General features: G+C 35.1%; 2 protein-coding genes across 3 annotated transcripts in view; one reads left to right on the forward strand and one right to left on the reverse strand.

The window, feature by feature from the left end:
• Positions 1-759: 759 nt before the first annotated feature.
• On the reverse strand, positions 760-8,223 carry LOC101242498 (monocarboxylate transporter 13-like). Of its 2 annotated transcripts, XM_018815430.2 has the most exons (8): positions 7,766-8,223; positions 6,972-7,204; positions 6,099-6,242; positions 5,396-5,541; positions 3,212-3,607; positions 2,750-2,987; positions 1,976-2,224; positions 760-1,483 (listed from the first exon to the last, which is right to left on the reverse strand). In XM_018815430.2, exons 2-8 carry the CDS (start codon positions 7,177-7,179, stop codon positions 1,269-1,271), a joined length of 1,596 nt encoding a protein of 531 aa, XP_018670975.1. In that variant the 5' UTR covers positions 7,180-7,204; positions 7,766-8,223; the 3' UTR covers positions 760-1,268. The 2 variants fall into 2 exon arrangements, with proteins under 2 accessions (XP_018670975.1, XP_026695009.1); XM_026839208.1 differs by lacking the exon at positions 7,766-8,223 and having other exon boundaries at positions 6,972-7,752.
• A 256-nt stretch (positions 8,224-8,479) lies between these two features.
• The window catches only part of LOC100178493 (probable ATP-dependent RNA helicase DHX37), a 13,736-nt gene continuing 2,101 nt past the window's right edge, over positions 8,480-20,114 (forward strand). The window contains exons 1-20 of the mRNA XM_002123949.5: positions 8,480-8,694; positions 9,195-9,343; positions 9,674-9,901; positions 10,128-10,436; positions 10,847-10,995; positions 11,600-11,710; positions 12,181-12,370; positions 12,586-12,687; positions 13,160-13,267; positions 13,736-13,889; positions 14,289-14,851; positions 15,336-15,486; positions 15,869-16,020; positions 16,399-16,446; positions 17,032-17,201; positions 17,581-17,701; positions 17,956-18,071; positions 18,392-18,516; positions 18,919-19,114; positions 19,374-19,484. Of these exons, the coding sequence (XP_002123985.2) occupies positions 8,595-8,694; positions 9,195-9,343; positions 9,674-9,901; positions 10,128-10,436; positions 10,847-10,995; positions 11,600-11,710; positions 12,181-12,370; positions 12,586-12,687; positions 13,160-13,267; positions 13,736-13,889; positions 14,289-14,851; positions 15,336-15,486; positions 15,869-16,020; positions 16,399-16,446; positions 17,032-17,201; positions 17,581-17,701; positions 17,956-18,071; positions 18,392-18,516; positions 18,919-19,114; positions 19,374-19,484 (3,353 nt within the window). The 5' untranslated portion in view covers positions 8,480-8,594. The remainder of the gene's footprint in view (positions 8,695-9,194; positions 9,344-9,673; positions 9,902-10,127; positions 10,437-10,846; positions 10,996-11,599; positions 11,711-12,180; positions 12,371-12,585; positions 12,688-13,159; positions 13,268-13,735; positions 13,890-14,288; positions 14,852-15,335; positions 15,487-15,868; positions 16,021-16,398; positions 16,447-17,031; positions 17,202-17,580; positions 17,702-17,955; positions 18,072-18,391; positions 18,517-18,918; positions 19,115-19,373; positions 19,485-20,114) is intronic.

A 20,114-nucleotide genomic window follows, 5' to 3' on the forward strand; every position in this document is an offset into this window, starting at 1 on the left:
ATGATATTTCTATATTTTGTGCTAAAGGTGTCCCATCTTTCCCATCCCACTATATATCATACGCGCAATTAAGTAAATGCCCACAGTGGTAGCATCGAGTCTCGAACCCGGTATTATATGGTTACGATATGCGGACGAATAAATATGGGTATTACATGGGGAAATACATGAACAAAGTTAAAATTCAAGCTGCACAAGTTTAATACTTGCGTTGAACAGTATTATAGCTTTTTATTATATGTTATAGAAATATGATATATAGTAGGGTTGGGGAAGATGGGACACACGCATAATATCCAAATACCCTGTTTGTGTTTCAAATAATTAACAACGGTCTATGGGAGTCGTGAGGATACGGTTTTATAACTCCTTTGAATATGTTTTGTTTACTACCAAATTGTACGAATTAGAATAAACAGGTGTCCAATCTCCCCCCACCCTACTATAAAAAGTGAAGCGAAATTTACAAACATTAAACTGTAATTTTAACGGCTGTATAGGCAATGCCCTTCATGGTAATTTTAATTGCTATATGCTATCCTTTACTTCACTGTTTTATGTGTATATGAAACTTACTTTATCCTCGCGTGATCGGAAAACGACAGTCGTTATAACACTGGTGTTCTGTTTCATACAACTCGTGCAAGCTTACGAGTTACCATGTATGTTACTTTGTGAGTTATTCTTTTTTCTCTATGGCTGACTATTTATTTAACTTGTTTCTTTTACATTTTTCGGAGAGACAAACACACTTTAAGGTATATTGCATGGCAGTGACAAGTTTATTTTGTGTTTAGGAAACATTTTCGTGCAAAATATATATAGTTTGAGAAAAATGACGTTTTTTTGCAAAATTTCTGGAGTTTTGTTATTGACATGTCTCACTGTGGGGTTATCGACACTAAATAGAAATATATGTAGCAGGGTGGGGAAAATGGGACACCTTTTCATTTAATTTTCTCGTCCCATTTGGTAGCAAACGAAGAACATTTATAGAATTGTAAATCGTAACTTCACGACTCCCATAGACCGTTTTTAATTGTTTAAAACACGATCAGGATATTTGGATATTCTGTGCTAAAGGTGTCCCGTTTTCCTCCACGGTACTCTACATACCATATATTCTAATACAGGGGTACGATATATTCTAATACAGGGTTGGTAAGTGCATAACGCTCCTCATGCATAGACACAATAAATTGCCTATTTAAAACAAATAGTAAAATGCTTGTAGGTACGTGGGAAAAAATAAGGTAATTTTTTGTTAACTATTGAACAGCAATTTCCTGACGGTTGTGAAAAAATTTGCAACCTATAGCTAATACAACTGTACCGACGGCCAGAGTTGCCCCAGCAAACACAAATGAGAGTTGGTAGGACGATGTAACATCATATATAAGCCCACCAAAACAAGGTCCTAGTAAGGAACCAATTCCGTCAAAAACTTCCAAATAACCAAACGCCACGTTTAGAAAGCGGTCACCTGTATAAAACACGTTGTCAGTTATAGTTTAATTAATAGAACAGGCGTCTGCAATGTAACATGTTGAGCCGCGTGTTTTATAAATAGGCCGTGTGGCAGTTTGTTTAAAAAGGAAGTCATTTTGTTCCAATGGTTTTACGCGAGTATGACGTATAACAAAGTCAACTATAGCACTTTTAATTTTTTTTTGGGTGTTTCATTTGCTTTTACAAAACTTGAAAGTGTAAGGCGAAATATTATATCGTAGGGTAGGAGAAGACGGGACAACTGTTTCTTTTATTTTCTCGTCCCATTTGGTAATAATCACAAAACATTCAATACGTTATGAAACCGTATCCTCACTGCTCCCATATAGACAGTTGTTAAATGTTAAAAAAATGGTCCGAATATTTGTATATCATGTACTAAAGGTGTCCCGTCTTACCCCACCATATTCTACAAAATGTAAAATTACATCATCCAATATCATTAATCTACACATAAGTTACATACCAAACATTTCAGCTACCACTAACGGGTAAAGCGACCAGGAGCCAAACATCAATCCGACTGCAGCGCAGAAAGCTATCTGCACTCCAAACGATACGGCAAACGGACTCAGTAAAGTCAACAGCGCCGCTAATATGCGGAGACATATAAAGAGCCGTGTTGGTCGAAGTCGGGGAAATATATTGGAAATCACGCCCCAGGAAAAACGACCGATTAAATTGGTAAAACCGACTACAGAGACAAGAATGGCACCTGAAAAGCATTAATAACGTGTGATACTTGAGCAGTATGAACATAAAGCATGGTCGCACGGAAAACATGTGATCTTATATACAGAGCGTAAAATAATATCACTAATTAATAATTATTCGCTAAAACTGTTTGCCTTGATACTTTCATACTGTTAGCAATTAAAAGGGAAAATAGTAAACGGCCTTATTTCGGGTGCAACAGTCCCGCTTTTTAATTGACTTTCTTTCCCACATTTTTTGTTCATAGCTTGTTTTAACAACTGCGTTTTGCTATTGGTCCATTTCTCATCGTTCTTAAAATAACTTAAAATAAAAAAAAATTCGCTGTCGTTATTCAGAGAGATAAATAAAAAAACATGGGACAAGAAAATGGGATGAAAAGTGGGACGAGAAAATGGAACGAAAAGGTGTCCCATTTTACCCCACCCTACTACATCATTTAAGCAGATTTTATTTTCATTACAACATGATTCACGCGACTACGACTGTTCTATGAACCAGAGGTCTATAAAGTGTTTACATTTACCTTGTTCGCTGGTGAATCCTAGATCGCTGGTCGCCCGAATTGGCGTGAGACCAAACACCAGCATCATACCACTAAACATTGTAACGTTATTTACAATCATAAAGTAAAACATCGGGGAGCTGAAGATATACTTCGTCTGAGACACGAAGTTTTTGTTCGCGTTTGCTTTTGAACTTATATAGAGTGCTTGACTGTCAACAATGTTTTCCTTTAACTCGTCTTTTTCGTGTAGGTCGCCCTATAAACAAAGCTACAATGTATATATATAGTATAGGTAAGCGGGACCATGGGACACAATTTCATTCCATTTTCTCGTCCCACTTGGTATAAAACAAGGACCTTCAAATAATTATAAAACCGTATCCTCACGACTCTAATAAACCGTTGAACTAACTATATAGATAGTTAGCAATTTTAAAGTAAATGTAACATCAAAACTATACGTTTAGTCCTACAACCCACCCGGACATTTAGGTATTCCAAAGACTCCTCCAACACAATATCGTCTCTATTGCCGAAAGCTGGTGCTTGAATGTCGTTTAAAGCAGCAGTGCCTGTTAACGATGATTGCCTACGCATCCATGGGTGTCGGACGAAGTTTCGAAACAATTGGAAACTGCTGCGGCGTTTTTGCTCATTATTGTTCGCGTCTCCTCGGAAAACTTCGGATTCCGATACCAATGGAGCGGTAACCTTTTTGGACAAGTCTTGTTTTTCACAGTCACTGTGTTTAAATTTATCAGAAGATTTTGTACTGCTGGGTGTTTGTTTAAATGGAAGAAGAAGCATGGCTCCTGCACACAGGTGAGCCATGATTGCAGATAGAATCAACATAGCGCCTCTCCACGTGTACTCAGTCTATGTATATAAAAGGTTTTTGGATAATTGCCGAGTAAGCACAAAGTTCACGAGGTACTAGAACAGATGAGAGGGGACACTCGTAATAACGGTTTTACAAGTGGCCTCTCTGATCTGTGGTATTGGGTTACTATGTAGTAGCAGATCAACACACTAAACATTTGCTTTTATAAGTTTACGTTTTTAACGTTTGTTTTTAACTTGCTGTTACAAAGTCGTATTAGATCTTAACTTCCATCTTTTTACACATAATTCCCAAATGAAGTGCGTACGAATTATTTTCTTTTAAATTATAAAATATATAGCTTTGTTATTTTCTAAAACAAATAATGTTAAACATCTAAATCGGATTCAGCCTTATAAAAGGTTTATTTACAAAAGTCTGTTTGGTATATCATAGTGGTTGTAGTATATAGGTTCCGGCGACCGCTTTTGAACGAACAATGTTGTGTTACTCATGTTTTACTATTATATCATACAGGAACAGCCGGAACAGGTTAATGTTTTGATTTGGTAATAGCATACTAATAACTAGTCCGGTGCCTTGTTATTGTTGCGTGGTAGACGCGCCTGCAAAACGTTTATACAGTATATAGGGTAAGATTGGTCACCTATTCATTTAACTTTCTTGTCCCATTTGATACTAAACTAGAAACATTCACAGAATAATAAAACCGTATCGTCACGGCCTCCCGTAGACGGTTGTTAATTGCTTAAAACACGAGGAAGATATTCGGATATTATGTGCTAAAAGTGTATCGCTTTCCCCACCCTACCATACATTGAAATAAAGCTTGACTTTGCTACCACTGCTGGTCTATGTAAAATTGTTCAAACATACCCCTTTTTTGGTGTCTAAAATGTCAGTCGTGCATTTAAAAAAGTGTGTGTACAGAACACCCATGCGTTATAACGACTTATATAGCTCCACCACGCGAGAATATATATATAAGTTATATTGATTGATTGATTGATTGATTGATTAATTGATTGATTCATTCATTCATTCATTCATTCATTCATTCAATTTTAACAATGGACCCGCAGCTATATATATATGTATATGCGCCACTTAATAAAATGGTAAGCCGCCGACTATATCTCCGCCCTTTTATCTGCTAAAATATTGATTTTGCAGGCGCGTCAAGCAAAAATGCAGAATAAGCGGAATGTGCAGAATAAGTAGAACATGCAGAATCGGCAGAAATTGGTCCATACAAATATAAGGGCCATATAAATGAACAAAACACACACTTATGACCGAGTCATTGTTGGTCTCCAATAAAGCGTGTGTATACCGCATATATGCGTAGGACTTACAAGAGGTTTACATATATGCGATTATACAGGGTACGTGCTTTAAGTTGGGTGTAAATCGAACAAATTCAGAAAAAGTAAAAATGTAGCACGGTGTATTTTAACTGTATATACTATAGTAGGGTGGGGGAAGACGGGACACATTTAGACAAAATATTCAAATACCCTGACCCTGTTTTAAACAATTAGCAGCGGCCTTTGGGAGTCGTAAGGATATCGGTTTTATAATTCTTTGAATGTCCCCTTTTAATGCTAAGTGGGACGAAAAAACAGAATGAAAAGATGTCCCATCTCCCCCCACCCTATATACTATACAGTTTTTAAACGGCTAAAGTAGTGCATGCATGTCCAAGCACACTGTAAAAACGTAAATTTCACGATTAAATCAAAATTTCCAATTATTGCAATACAAAAATTATGCAATGTCACTAAATGAAAGCTCGGTAAATATATTCACAAAGTTATATATACCTGTAAATACTCAAGAATAAGCGGGAATATAAAGGAACCAACTCCAATGCCACTACTTGCAATTCCTACAGCAAGAGCCCTTCTGCGTTTGAAGTATTGGCTCAGTATTATAACAGCTGGGACATAGCATAGACCAAGACCGACACCTGTAAAACAACATTTATATAATAGGGTAGGGGAAGACGGGACAACTTTAGCGCATAATATCCAGATACCCTGATCATGTTTTAAACAATTAACAACGGTCTATATAGGAGCCGTGAGGTTAGGGTTTTATTATTTTTTGAATGTTGTCTGTTTATTACTCCTGGAACAAGAATAAAAATATGGCCCATCTTTCCCCACTTTACTAAATGTTTTTCAAATAACTTTTTTGGCCCTTTGTGTGTGTAGTAATGAATAAAATACATTTTACAAAGTATAATCACTTAAACATTCATATTTCTTTCGGAATTAGTAAGCATTTGATTTCTACAATATCAGTTTCCATAGCGTTCTAAACAAAACAAGATCATTTTAGTAAAGTTCCGTCGGACAAAACAAAAACACACATACGTTTTAACACGTATTTGTCAGTTTAATTACGCATACATATCGTTGCCGGAATATACGCAACGTATTCTCTAAACCGGTGATCCATTAGCGCTGTCATGTATAGAGCAGTAAAACATTGTAAACAAGCGTTGACCGTATTTTTGTTTACCTCCAAATACTCCGTAGAAAATAAAGATATGCGACAGCGATTGAGCGAAAGAACACGTAAATATGCCCCCGGTCACAAAAATCCCTCCTATCATGTGAGCTGTCCGACAACCCCATCGGTTCAAGATAAAACTCGCAAGTGGAGCTGAAATAAACAACGTTAGGGTCATAAATATATAGTAGGATAAGGAAAGACGCGACACCTTTAGCACATAATATCCAAATATCCTGTTTTTAAACAATTATAACCACGGTATAGTCTATGGGAAACGGTTTTATAATCCCTATAAATGTTCTTTGTTTACTACCAATTGGGACAAGAAAACAGAATATGAATGTGTCTCATCTTAACCCAGCCTACTAGATAAGTTACTCTAAAACCGGCAACTTAGGCCTAAATCAATTAATATACTGAAGTGTCATTCAGCATACATGTGGTCTCGTTGGCGTGCTACTACTTCAGTATATACTTATGCCCATATATGCACACATCAAGGGTTCAGTCAGAACACCCGTGTTATAACAGTCGTCGTTGACCCGCCACGCTAAGACAAATAAGTTGCACACATTCATTCATTCATATAATAGGTTGGGGAATATGGGACACTTTTTCATTCTATTTTCTCGTCCCTTTTGGTAGTAAACAAAGAACATTCAAAGAATTATAAAACTGTATCCTCATAACTTTCATAGACCGTTGTTAATTGTTTAAAACACAATCAGAATATTTGGGTATTATGTGCTAAAGGGTTCCAGCCTTCCCTTGCCCTACTATACATTCATATATTTAAGTCATTTTCATAGATTATTTTAAAAGATGGGGAACGTTAAAGCTATAAAACTGTATATAGGCTAATTACTTTTCAAAACCCACCTGACATAGATGCAAATCCTGATGAAGTAGATCCCACCAGAGCAGTCATTGCAGCCGAAGATTGAAAATCCTCCACCCAAGTTTGCGTAAAAACCCCATACGCAAAATATAACGCTGCCATGAGCGTGTGCGTAACGAAAGAAGCAATTACAATAACCCAACCCCAACCGCTATCCAGCTTCATATCGTTCGTTTGCTGCTCAGGCATTTCAACTGCAACAACTTGCCTGGTCCTGCAATAAATGATCTCTAATATAGTATAAAATGGGGCAAGATGGGACACCTTTTTGTTGTATTTTCTCGTCTGATTTGGTAGTGAACAAAGAACATTCAAAGAATTATTAAATCGTATCCTCACGACTCCCATAGACCGCTGTTATATCTTTTTAAAAGATCAGGGTATTTGGATTTTATGTGCAAAGGGTGTCTCATATTCCCCTGTCCTATATATAACAAACGCTAGTTTAACATTGCATTTATAAAAACCAAACAATACGTCGCGTCTGACTGCTGCATGTATACATATCTGTAGCGAGTAATTAGTCAGTGACCACTATTGCAGCAAATGCATTATTTAAAACGAAACGAATTTGCAGCTGTCATTTAGTATTTCGAAATAATCACAACTCCGCATATCTACAGTCTTTTGCAAATGTGCAACACAAATGCAGCAAATATCCTACCCTCGCCGTGAACTAACGTTTCAGTGCAAATAGGAAGCGTTTTTCTGTTTCTGCTTTTTGTTTCTCATGCTTCGCCCTTCGCCTGGCCACTTGGTCTTTCTTTCTAATTACCTGAAATCTCTTCATCCTGTCGGTATAGCCGATTTGTCAAAAAGTGGAAGTATTTTGAAATGTGTAGCCTATACGTGTTGTGATGCGTTCAACCGCCAAAACATTCGGTACTCTTGTCACCACGTATACACATGCGTATCGAAAACAAATCTTGATCTGCGATTAAACGTTTTTGTCAGCTGTTTCGGTTTTCTCTGGGGGTGTCTTCCTACAAGTAACTGATGCAACATCAACCACTACTAATGACATCAACGTAAAAGTAGATATGCCACGCAGACCTGTTTTGTGGTAATAACCGCATAGCTCCCTGGACAGTTATTGCAGATTGCTGTCTATAAGGTTAGTTCAAGGTGTGCCAAAATATAGAATTCAAAAATTGCCGAACTCATTTATACAGCTAAAGCCGAAACTGTTTTATCCACCGCTTTTCAAAGAGATTCCAAAACACAATAGGAACTGTAGCTGAGGACAATAGAAACTGAAATTCCATAGGACAATAGTAATTGTATCTGTGCGATATGTATATCAAATAGTCATCAAGTGCATTATAAGCCTTCGTATTAAAAAATAAATTTCGAAATAGACATAACTGACACACTTTTAGCCGATTCTAATCCCTTTTATAGTAATTTTTCAATCAATAAATTATAATAACTTTCTGATTGGCGAACTCTATCACACAGAACCACATTGTGATTTCTATTAACGCACATGTAATCATTCTTGATTTGGGGAAAGTACCGTATCTCGCGAAAAGTCAAAAGTTTGATAAAAGTGATTGAAATTTTTGCTTTGTAGAAGAAAAGTTTTACATTTTTAGTTAAAGAACATGGGCCGAGCTCGCCGCAAGCATGCAGCTGGTACACAGAAGCTAGCTCGACCGGAAAAACAGCCGACTGTTTTGGTTGAAAAAGACGTGGAATTAAAAGGTAAGTATCTCATTTTGTTAACTATAATTTTTAACTTTTAACACATGGTGCATATTCTTTGAATTGTGAGAGCAGAATTTCTTGCATTCCGCTCAAGTTTACAGCCACTTTAAGTAGAATGTGGCAATTTGTATGGATGTCTTGCATATGCAAATATTGTAGATATTGGCACATTGATATAAGGGTTCTTTGAACCAACTTTTAATTTAGTTTCTCAACTGGTTTTGAAGTTATGAATGAAAATATCTGAAGGGATGGAATGGGTTAGGGCCTTAGGGGTTGGGGTTGAATCTGCCACATTTTGGTTGGTCTTTCATCGGGATAGTCCCTTCTCCTGAAAGTATAGAGTATTACAATAAGGAAAATTATAGACCTCGCAATGCTAAAAAAGGTTCATAAGTTCGTTTTAGGAAAAACACTCTGTTTCACATTAGGCTTGTTTGAGTAGGACCTACTCTTCAGATTAGTTTGCCATTTAATTATATTTAATTTTATGACAGGGATTGATGAGAGCAACTCACTGGTTCTTCCTGATAAGAAAGACAGAAAACTTCACAAAGAAATAGACAAACCGCTTCCCCGAAAACTGAGTAAAAAGCAACGGAAAAAATTTGAAAAAGTTTTGGATCAAAAAAGAAAAAAAGAAAAAGTAATTTGTTGAAATAATATGAATGTAAATGTGACCTTTTTATGTATATTCCTCATAATACTTCAAGTTACTGTCGGATTCCATTCATGGCTTAGAATTTCCTGTAAAATTGATTTATACTTCTGTATATCTCAAAAAATTATTGTATTTATATATTTAAAATTTATAATAACAAAAACTCTGCTATGTAGTCAGTTTTCTTTGCAGCATTTTCCGCAACAAATGGAGTCACACTAAATAACAGCAAAATTATGTGCATTCATTTTTCCATATATAGTAGTGTATTTGTGTTGCTGCTATTTGAAACAAAGCAAATGTTCCCCCACCCAGAGATCTGCACTGCTCGAAAGTTTGTCTTCTGTTCAAGTGAGCTCATCAGAGCTGGCATTGTTTGATAGTGTTGCCCACCTTGGCACAAAGAACTCAAAGCTGAAACTGCTGTCGAAACGTCCGCTGCCGAGTGATTTAAAACAGGCGATTGCAAGCCAGGAAAATGAACCTAATGCTAGTGTAAACAGCTTGGCAGGAAAACGCAAACGAAGAAAATTGACAAAGAAGGTAATTTAAAACAGGAACAAACTTGAATTTATTAGGGGGGTGGAAAACGGATTTATTTTTATCCTACAGAATATATACATATATATATATATTTATATTACATATGAAAATATTGGGTAAGGTTCTTGTGGAGAACCTGGGATTTGGGCTTGATTTGGCTTGTTTACCTCTTTTATACTGCACTTTTTTGGTTATTTTGATTTTATTTTAAAACTTTATATTCAAGGAAAAACCATTGAAACCAGTTGCTCCTCCCCAAGAAGAAGAAACAGAAGAATCCTCTAGTGACGATGAGGATCAGAATGTTGAAAATGATGTTTCCATGAGTGAGCAGGATCATTCAACTGAAGATGAGAAGCAAGAAGAAAAGGTTGAAAAATCGAAAAACACTGAAAATTCTGAAAGTGCAAAAGAGAATATGGAAATTGTAAGTGACCAAAAAAGTGAACCACAGTCTGTTAAAAAAGAAGTTGAGAAAACTAAAGAATCGAAACCGGTCACATTTGTGAGTTTGGATCGCACAGCAGCCATTCAGGTAAATTGTTTTAACAGATTTTACATTTATTTTCTTGCATTTATTTCTTGCTATTTTTGGTGTGATGATTTTTATTTTTTACTAACCTAAAGATGTGCATTGATATTAAATTTAGCTCATTTTTAGTTTAGGTTGTTAAAATATATACAGACTTTATTTATGCCAATTTTATATGCAACCAAAATAAGACGCTTGTCTGTTTGGGTAAAGTCCATTTTATGCCGCTTTTATTTTATAATTTTCTATCATTTAATTTTTATAATAATGCTTACTGTTGGGTCCCTTTAATTAGTGCATGTCCCATGTCGAATATGTCTATTATGTCCGCTATGTCCACAATATTCACTAATCACTACTTAGTGGACATAGTGAATATTGTGGACATAGCGGACATGCACTGTTTATTTTAGGAAGCTCGACTGGCGTTACCAATTCTTGCAGAGGAACAAGTTATCATGGAGGCAATCAATGAAAACCAAGTTGTTGTTATATGCGGTGAAACTGGGTCGGGTAAAACAACTCAAGTGCCCCAGTTCTTGTATGAGGCAGGATATGCAAGGTTTGTGGTGTGAAATTTGGATGAATGTAACTTGCCTTATCCTGACATGGCCTTAATACAACAGTCATTATAATACAGGTGTTCATACACCTTGTGCCAGCATAAGAGATTTCTTATGTATGGATGATATTAATTTGGACAACCCATTGGTGACCACTGATTTGGAGCAGTTGCCTTTAAACTTTCCCAAAAATTGCCCAAAACTGGGATAGACATTTGAAAAGGTCTACCCTAGTTAAATAGTTAAAAAAATGATTTTGTAAAAAAAAAGTTTCTTATATATATATATATATATACTTTCAGTGGCTCATCTGGTGTAAAATATATATATTTCTCTTTGATGCTTCCTCTGCCTTCTGGCACAAAGTTTATTGCCAAAGTTGCTGCTCTCATTGTCAGAAATAAAGTCGAAACATTAAAAATACACTTTGTTTTTTCATACCGCAAAAGCTGTGGAAAGAATATTTATAATATTCCTGGCAGCAACAGTACGTATATTACTATTTTATATTGTACATGCCAGATGAGCCGTTTGTTTAATGCATACCTTGCCGCAACAACCAACATTAGTGTATAATACTATTTAATATTGTATATGTTTCAGGCATGGCATGGTTGGAGTCACTGAACCAAGACGAGTAGCTGCAGTAAATATGTCAAAGCGAGTTGCTGTGGAAATGAACTTACCCACCAGCAAAGTATCTTACCAAATCAGGTTAGTTTTTATACGTGTTTGACTGCGATGCAGTGTTGTGGCACTGGTTGCATGAAAACTTAAATGGTCTTTCTGGGTTTTGGGGTAATGGGCCAAATCTGGTCTGAAAAGTAAAAAAGGTGCATATTGGTTTGAAAGAAATATTTACTTTAAAGAATCAAATAAATTAGTAAACAAAATAAACAATAAGTTAGATTTGTTTCATAGGAATGTGTCTAACAAAATTCTTAATAACACTTAACTATTCCTTTTCAAAAAGTTTGGCATTGCAATCCAATATTTTTTTTGAATTTTCGGTATTAATCAGTAAACATAAGAAGCATTTCTAGGTTGCGATAGTAAAATTCCATTAAAAAGCTCCTATTTCTAGATATGACAACAACGTTACAGAGGATACATGTAAATTCAATTAAAAACTCCTATTTCTAGGTGGTGATAATAAAATCCCATTAAAAAACTCTAATTTCCAGGTATGACAACAACGTCACAGAGGATACGTGTATAAAGTTCATGACAGACGGTGTGTTGGCTCGTGAAATGAAAGCAGACTTCTTACTCACCAAGTATTCAGTATTAATACTTGATGAAGCTCATGAAAGAACTGCAAATACCGATTTGTTGATTGGTTTGTTATCCAGAGTGGTTCCAATGAGAAATAAGGTTGTTTTTTTAAGATATTGGTCTAGATTTATGTTGTAACTTGTTGATTATATTTTTTTCTAAGGGTGAAGCCTTAAATTTTTAATTTTAACAAAATTTGGAATGAAGAAAACTTTGAAATAAAAATCAATTAATTTTTTCTTAAAAAGTAAAACAAATTACTATGTCCTCACCCCACCTCATTATATATAATTTCTATACATTGATTTATGCAGAGAGGAAAACCATTGAAGTTAATTATAATGTCAGCAACACTACGTGTGGAGGATTTTACAAAGAACGAACGTTTGTTTAAAACGCCGCCACCTGTATTGAAAGTAGGTTGATAGAACAATTATCGACATTATGTTTTATGTGACCCTGTAATTCAGTGTATGTACTTGAAGCCTTGAAGGGCATTTATTTGTATGGCACTGCCTGTAACTCATAGGTTATGGGTTCAAGGCTCATTGCTGCCACTGTTCTGATCTGAGTTTATGTATCCTTAAGCAAAACACTTAACGGCAATTGCGCCAACCCAGTGGTCAATGGGTTGTCTTAATTGTCAGCCATACAAAAACTAATCACCGAAAAAGTTACATAAATGGTAACTCATAAGCTGACACGAGTTTGTATTTTTCCAAACTTTATTGCTAGCAATTTTTAAAAAAAGACATTAAAAAATATCAATCAAAAAATCGAAATTGTGGGCCACACAGAACTAATCTTAACCTTTTACCACACTAACCACTACTTTATTGTTTCTCCTTAGAGTCAACCACAATTTTAATGTATTACTTTAACTTATAGATTGAGACTCGTCAGTTTCCCGTTACAGTTCATTTCAGTAAAAGAACTCCTCAAGAAGACACTGAAGATGGGACAAGGTTTGCGTATCTGGATGAAGCTTATAAGAAGGTGGTTATTTTGTTCTCGTGTTGTTTTGCATTTGTGTTAGTAACTTAGTAGCACAATCATTATTTGCTACTGCATATTTCTAGCAGGGGTTCTTAGACTTATGTTTAGTAGTTTAGGTATCTACAGGAACAGGTTAGCCCCCTTTTTTGGGCAGCCCCCTTCTGAGTCCTACAGACCTACATCTAAAAACCAGTGTACTACAGTATGAAATCTTTTTTAAATTAACTTTGTTTTCAAAGTAATTCTTTTATACTAACCACAACAGGATAATATAAAATTATAATATTTGATTTGCAATCTCAATTTTCTCCTAAGATCTTTTCATTATTTAAAAAAAATTTCCAAAGTTTTTTTATAATTTAATTTTTTTTCCAGAATTTTTTTTTATTATTTAAATTTTTTTCCAATATTTTTTTATGTTTAAATTGTTTCCCACACTTTTTTATATCATTTTAAATTTTTCCACAGATTTGCAAAATCCACCGCACTTTACCAGCAGGGGGAATACTTGTGTTTGTGACCGGTAAACAAGAAGTTCACGCTCTGAAACGTAAACTGTCTAACACTTTTCCAACTGAAATGCAACTCAATAGGCAACTGAACAACAATGAACAAATCTCAGGTTGGTTTTTGCTTTTTTTGATCATTTTTGATATTGTATGATAATTTTGTACAGTTTTTTCAAATTTTTTAAATTTTTAAATTTACTGTTTTTTTTATATTATTGTGTAAATAGTTTCTGATAAAGTTGATTTTTTGGTTGTTTTGTTGATATTGGGTAATTATTGTTATTTAAGACATAAACAAGGATTTTCCTATAAGTAAGATACTAATTTTATCTGAAACGTTTTAGTTTTAAAACTAAACTATTTTCAGTGTATCAGAACACTGTTTATATTTATTTAGATTCCTATTTTTTATAAGAGATTTTTTTTTTAAACCGTTTTTAGTCTATCAAAAGTTAAATGTTCTTTTTTACCTTTTTATTTTCTTATTTTATTTTTGTAAGTAATATTAACAGTTAAAGATGAGGAAAAACTCCCATCAATCAACCTGGATAAATACAAACCGACTCCGGATGAAGACGAAGATGAAGACTTCGATGTGAAACCAACGGAGGACTTGTTGCTCTCGGAAGATGAAGATCAATCGGACTCGGAGCTGTGGATGGATGACAGTGCGTACTCCTCAGATGCAGATCATACGCTTCCAATGCGTGTCCTGCCTCTCTATGCGATGCTGCCAGCTCACAAGCAGAAACTGGTTTTCGAGCCGGTTCCGACCGGTTTTAGGCAGTGTGTGATAGCAACTAATGTAGCTGAGACTTCACTCACAATTCCTGGAGTTAAATACGTCGTAGATACCGGGAAAGTTAAACGAAGAGTTTATGACAAAACCACGGGCGTTTCTACCTTTCGAATTGGCTGGGTATCAAAAGCATCAGCCAATCAGAGAGCTGGTAGGGCTGGCCGTACAGAAGCAGGTCACACCTACAGGTTATTCTCATCTGCCGTTTTCCAAGATTTTGAGGATTTTGATCTGCCTGAAATTTCTTCCAAACCTGTTGCTGGATTGGTGCTACAGGTGATTATTCCTAATTATTTACAACATAAAGTTGAAAGAGATCTGGAAACTATTTAAATTATAAACCCCATTCTGATTTTATTTTAAAGCCTAAAAAAGTTGGGTTGAAATTCATATACACCCTGATTTTTTTACCCAGATAATAGTCACGTCATAAAAATCATTCTGCTTTTATTTTAAAAGCCCAAAATTTTATTCCATTTTTTTTTTAAATTTGTACAACAGTCTTTTAATGTCAATTTCAACAATAAACGAGCCGAATATCACAAAAATTACATCAACATTCATACACTCCATTTCTTCACCCAGATGAAGTCTATGAACATAGTTTTACACCAGGTTTTATTCTGTTATGGCTGTAGTATACAGTATTTACTTTACAGACTGAAGTATACAGTATTTAACACATAAATCAAAAAGTGCCCAATGTTTCAAGGTATGATGTATGTTATGTAACAACATTTAACAATAACGCCTTACCCAGATGAAGTCCATGAACATAGACCGAGTCGTCAATTTTCCCTTCCCGACTCCCCCGTCACACAAGGCACTAGAGGGAGCTGAAGAGCTGCTGACTTCACTCGGAGCGATCGAAAAACCCCCTCGTAATTTAACAGTGGCTGAACTTAAAAAAGGCAAGTTTCTTTCGTGAGATTTTGATTGCTAATATAAAAGAATAGAGCTAAAGTATACAAGCAGTTAGACAGCCTTTACAATTACGGAAATAGAATTTTTTTGTTTATTTATTTTTTTTTTTTTTTTGCAAAATGAACCTGGTTACCAGATAAAGTCAAACTATTTTTATGTGATGAAATACCTTAGCACATAATATCCAAATGTCCTGAATTCTGATTGTGTTTTAAACAATTAACAACGGTCCATGGGAGTCATAAGGATACAGTTTTATAATTCTTTGGTGTCCCATCTTTCTCCACGATACTGTATGAATTACCCTGATGGCCTACTAAGTCAAAAAAATGAACTTTTTTTATTTTCTTATTAAATTTCCACTCACAGTCAAGCATAGTGGTTCAATCAGTGAACTTGGTCGGTTAATTGCTTCATTTCCCGTCCACCCACGATATGGAAAAATGATTGCTGTTGCTATTAACAACGAAAGGAAACTCCTGGAATATGTTATCACTATTGTAGCCGCACTCACTGTGAAGGTATGTGTTTGGTTAAAAAACTCTTGCTAGACTTTTAGCGACTTGTTTTACCTGTTTATTTTTATGTTTATTTTTTTAAATGGTTCATATACCGCATAGAATGAAAGTTTGAATGAAAAATAAGCCACAAAAAATATAGTTTTTTTTTACTTATACACTTTTTACTTACAAAATCTGTTTTCGAAAAAAAAAAGATTTTTAGCAGGTTAGGGGGTTGTTCTTTCTTACTCTAAGTACCCCATTGTTTTCTATTACCCCACTTGACTTTACCTTTTTTTTATTTTTCTGGTATTTTAAAAAGTGTTTTCTGCTATAGAGTTAAAGGTACAAAAGATGCTTAATTTTTTTGATAATTTTTATTTATTTAAAAATTTACAGGAAATGTTTGCTGTTTCTGATTTTGACGCAGAAAGAAGCAACGGAAAGGTACATAATGTATGGTTTGCATATTTCAATTTAGTAAGTAGAAGACTTAAAAATTAGAATGTCTCGGTTATTATAAAACTTAAGTTCTGCTTTTTTTAAAACAGGAGTGACATAATATGTTTTGAACCAGAGTTTTAACAGCTTTCATTCTGCTGCTATGTGCATATACATATGTGGCTAATTTATACAATATTCAACACATAAATTATAAAGTGTTTTAAGCTATAATTTAACATTAAACAATGTTACTACACCAGATTTCTACAGATTCCTATAAACGCAAGACTTTGCTAAATGTACACACTTTTTAGCACACACCTTTTTTAGTATTGTAAAGTGTAAAAATTAAAGTTCGTTTATATTCTTTTATTTTGCTTATACATTCAAGGAAAAACACAGAAATCTGGCTGCTCATTTGTGGCAGACATGACCAGATTTCGTACAAATTTTTTTAACTCTAACAATTTATAATACGCACCTTTCGTACAAATTTTTTTAAATGCAATGCTTGTAAAATGTGAAAAAATAGTATTGTGAAGTGTAAAAAATTAAAACACATTCGTTTATTTTGTTTACACATTAAAGGAAAAACAAAGACATCTGGCTGCCCGCTTACAACACATGAAGGTGTTATGGTGTACCGGGGGTGGACCTCAACGCAGGTTACTTGGTGACCCAATGGTATACATGGGTGCTATAGGAGCAGCTGAGTTTGCGGGTGCTACTCCATCTTATTGTGCCAACAATTGCTTAAGGTAAACTTCATAATCTTAATGCTAGAGGTGTAGAATACAGAATTTCTAATCTGTAAGGTTCGAATCCTTTTTATATTCGAACTTAATTGCAGGATTCGGTATTCTATTTCATGACGTCATCTCTTGAATATATTAACTAATTAAAAAGCTGCGAAAAAAAAGAATTGCTCAAAAATTATCCTTATATTTTTAGGACTTTCGACAGAAAACATTTCGCAATGTCTTTCCAAAGGTTGCTATACATTTTGAATTGGGCGTTTTAACTCCATGTGTTTATGGGCTTACATTACTGAAATGCAGTTACATTTATAGTGGTCAAACATAGGAAACCTCATTGATTAATCTGGTGAATTAAAGAGACTTGTTTTTTTTTACTTAGACCAAAAGCAATCATTGAAGTTCGAAAACTTCGTTCCCAGCTCACCAACCTCGTAAACAAGATACAACCTGAGTGTGAACTTGAATTGAATCCGAAAATGAATCCACCCAACGACACACAGGTAATGGCTGTGGTATAAAAACAGAAAAGATGAATTTTAAAAACAAGCAAAAAATTTCTTGTATTGTAACAACTGCATTTACCCATTTAGTTTTTTATAAGAAAAGTATATATATTTATATATATAGAAAAAAAATGATAAAAAAATATTTTTTTTAAACTAAAAAGTACATATATATTCGATTTGTTTTTATTGGAATGTGTGTCTAATCTCTGCTTTCAAAAAAAAATGACATCTATTTACATACACACTAGGTGAAACATTTGAGGCAAATCATATTATCGGCCATGCCTGATCGCGTGGCAAGAAGAATTCCAACTGATGAGTTGCCAAAAGAAGAAGCCAAGAAGTTAAAGGGAGCTTACAGATGGTTGGTTAACACTGATTATGCAACCATTTACTGCAATAAAGTATAGTACTGTGGGGAAAATGGGAAACCTTTAGCACATAATATCCAATTATCTTGATCGTGTTTTAAACAATTAACAACGGCCAATGGGAGTTTTGAAGATACGGTTTTATATTCCTTGGAATGTTCTTTGTTTACTACCAAATGGGACGGAAAAATAGACAGAAACTAAGCTGCTATTTCTAGTATAACAATTAACATTGCATTTTATCAAAATAGTCACGTAACGATTACTTATAACTAAAATGGCGTCACAAACTCACAATGCCCTATAATTTCAGCGCGCTTCTTGAAAATCCTATCTTCATACATCCGGAGTCGATTCTCTCACGTGACCCACTGCCTTTTTTCCTCGTTTTCCAGGAGGTTATGGAAACAAGAGAAGGAAAGAAGACCTATATGAGAGGTGGAGTAAAAATTAAATTCCTTATCAAATGTCTCGTGCCACGGTAAAGTGTTTAGAAAAATAGCATGCCTGCCTCTAACCCAAAAGAAATGGGTTCCAAGGTTCGTTGCTGCTACTATTGTGGGTGTATGTGTCCATGGACAAGACACTTAACGGTAATTGCTCCAACCCAGTGGTCACTAATGAGTTGTCTGAATTATCAGTCACACATAAAAAAAATGAAAAAATCCAAAAATATAATCACAAACAAAGTAACATACATGCCTACTCGTAAGCTGACATGAGGTGTATAAAACAGAACACCCGTGTTATAACGACTGGCGTTTTCCGGCCACGCGTGGATAAAATAAGTTACATTCATTCACAATATAATCATAACTTATTTTTCCACTGTTTATCCAGATATAACTGAGATTGAACCAAACTGGCTTGCTACATTCTGTCCACAACATTGCGTATTCTCCAAGCCGTTGGATGACCCCATGCCGACCTATGACCCCGTGTTAGATGAGGTCAAGTGCCACGTCACGGCAACATATGGCCGCCTTTCATGGCCATTAGGCGCAGTTGAAATACCATATCCTGCAGGATTGGACAGGTAACCGCACTTGTTGAAAATGGAACTAACATAACGTCATTATTTATATGATTTGTCTGTTTGTTTAAGTTTTGTGTCAAAAAAACATTGTTTTTTTGCACTTTACATGAATAGCCTTGGCATTAAACCTGGCTATTTTCGTAAAATGTCATTTAAAACTTAAAAATTACAGAAGTTACACATTGTTATCGTATAAGTATATCACTCCAAGTATTTTGAAAAAGTTAATTTTTTATTATTTTATATAACTTTCTACCAGATTTCGTTGGTTCGCTCGTTTTCTTCTTGAAGGCTCCGTTATGACGTCATTAGGCCAATTTTCTTCTCTCTTTCTCTCCCGTCCCGCTACTATGGTCAAGTCATGGTCAAAGTAAGATATTAGTACTGTCTTGATACTACAGTCTTATACCATTGTGAGCGTATGTGTGCTTGGAGAAGACACTAAACGGCAATTTCTCCAACCCAAAGGTCACTAATGGGTTGTCTTAATTATCGGCCACACATAAAACAGGGAAAAAGACATACTTGGTAACTCTTAAGCTGGCCGAGGTGTAATCTGCCCCGTCTTCTCCCACCCTACTATATCTTTGTGGAGATTTTTATTTTGTGGGTAAGATCATAGGCGCCGATTTTCTTAAATTGCAGAAGAGGCCACGTTTATGATGACGTCATTCGTTTTGCAGAAATTAGGAAAATACGGTATACGCGAGTTTTTATCACTGGCGCCAAAACACGATTAAGCTATACTTTCCATGGCAGCAGTAACAATAACGGCGACTATTAAAGTTTGCCAAAGCTGCTGCCTATCGTTCATGCGGGTATGAAACTGGCAAAATCACACGGTCAAACTCGTTCGTCGTTCTTTGAAGGACGTTGTTCGTACGATACGCACACGAATATTAATGATACCTCAAGAAACATCAATGCTGTTGATTATTACATAGGTCTTAATTTTGTACAGATCTAGTGTTTGAGGGGTTTTTAAATCATTAAAACTGTT

Source organism: Ciona intestinalis, chromosome 1, assembly GCF_000224145.3.
Source record: "Ciona intestinalis chromosome 1, KH, whole genome shotgun sequence".
Classification (NCBI taxonomy): domain Eukaryota; kingdom Metazoa; phylum Chordata; class Ascidiacea; order Phlebobranchia; family Cionidae; genus Ciona; species Ciona intestinalis.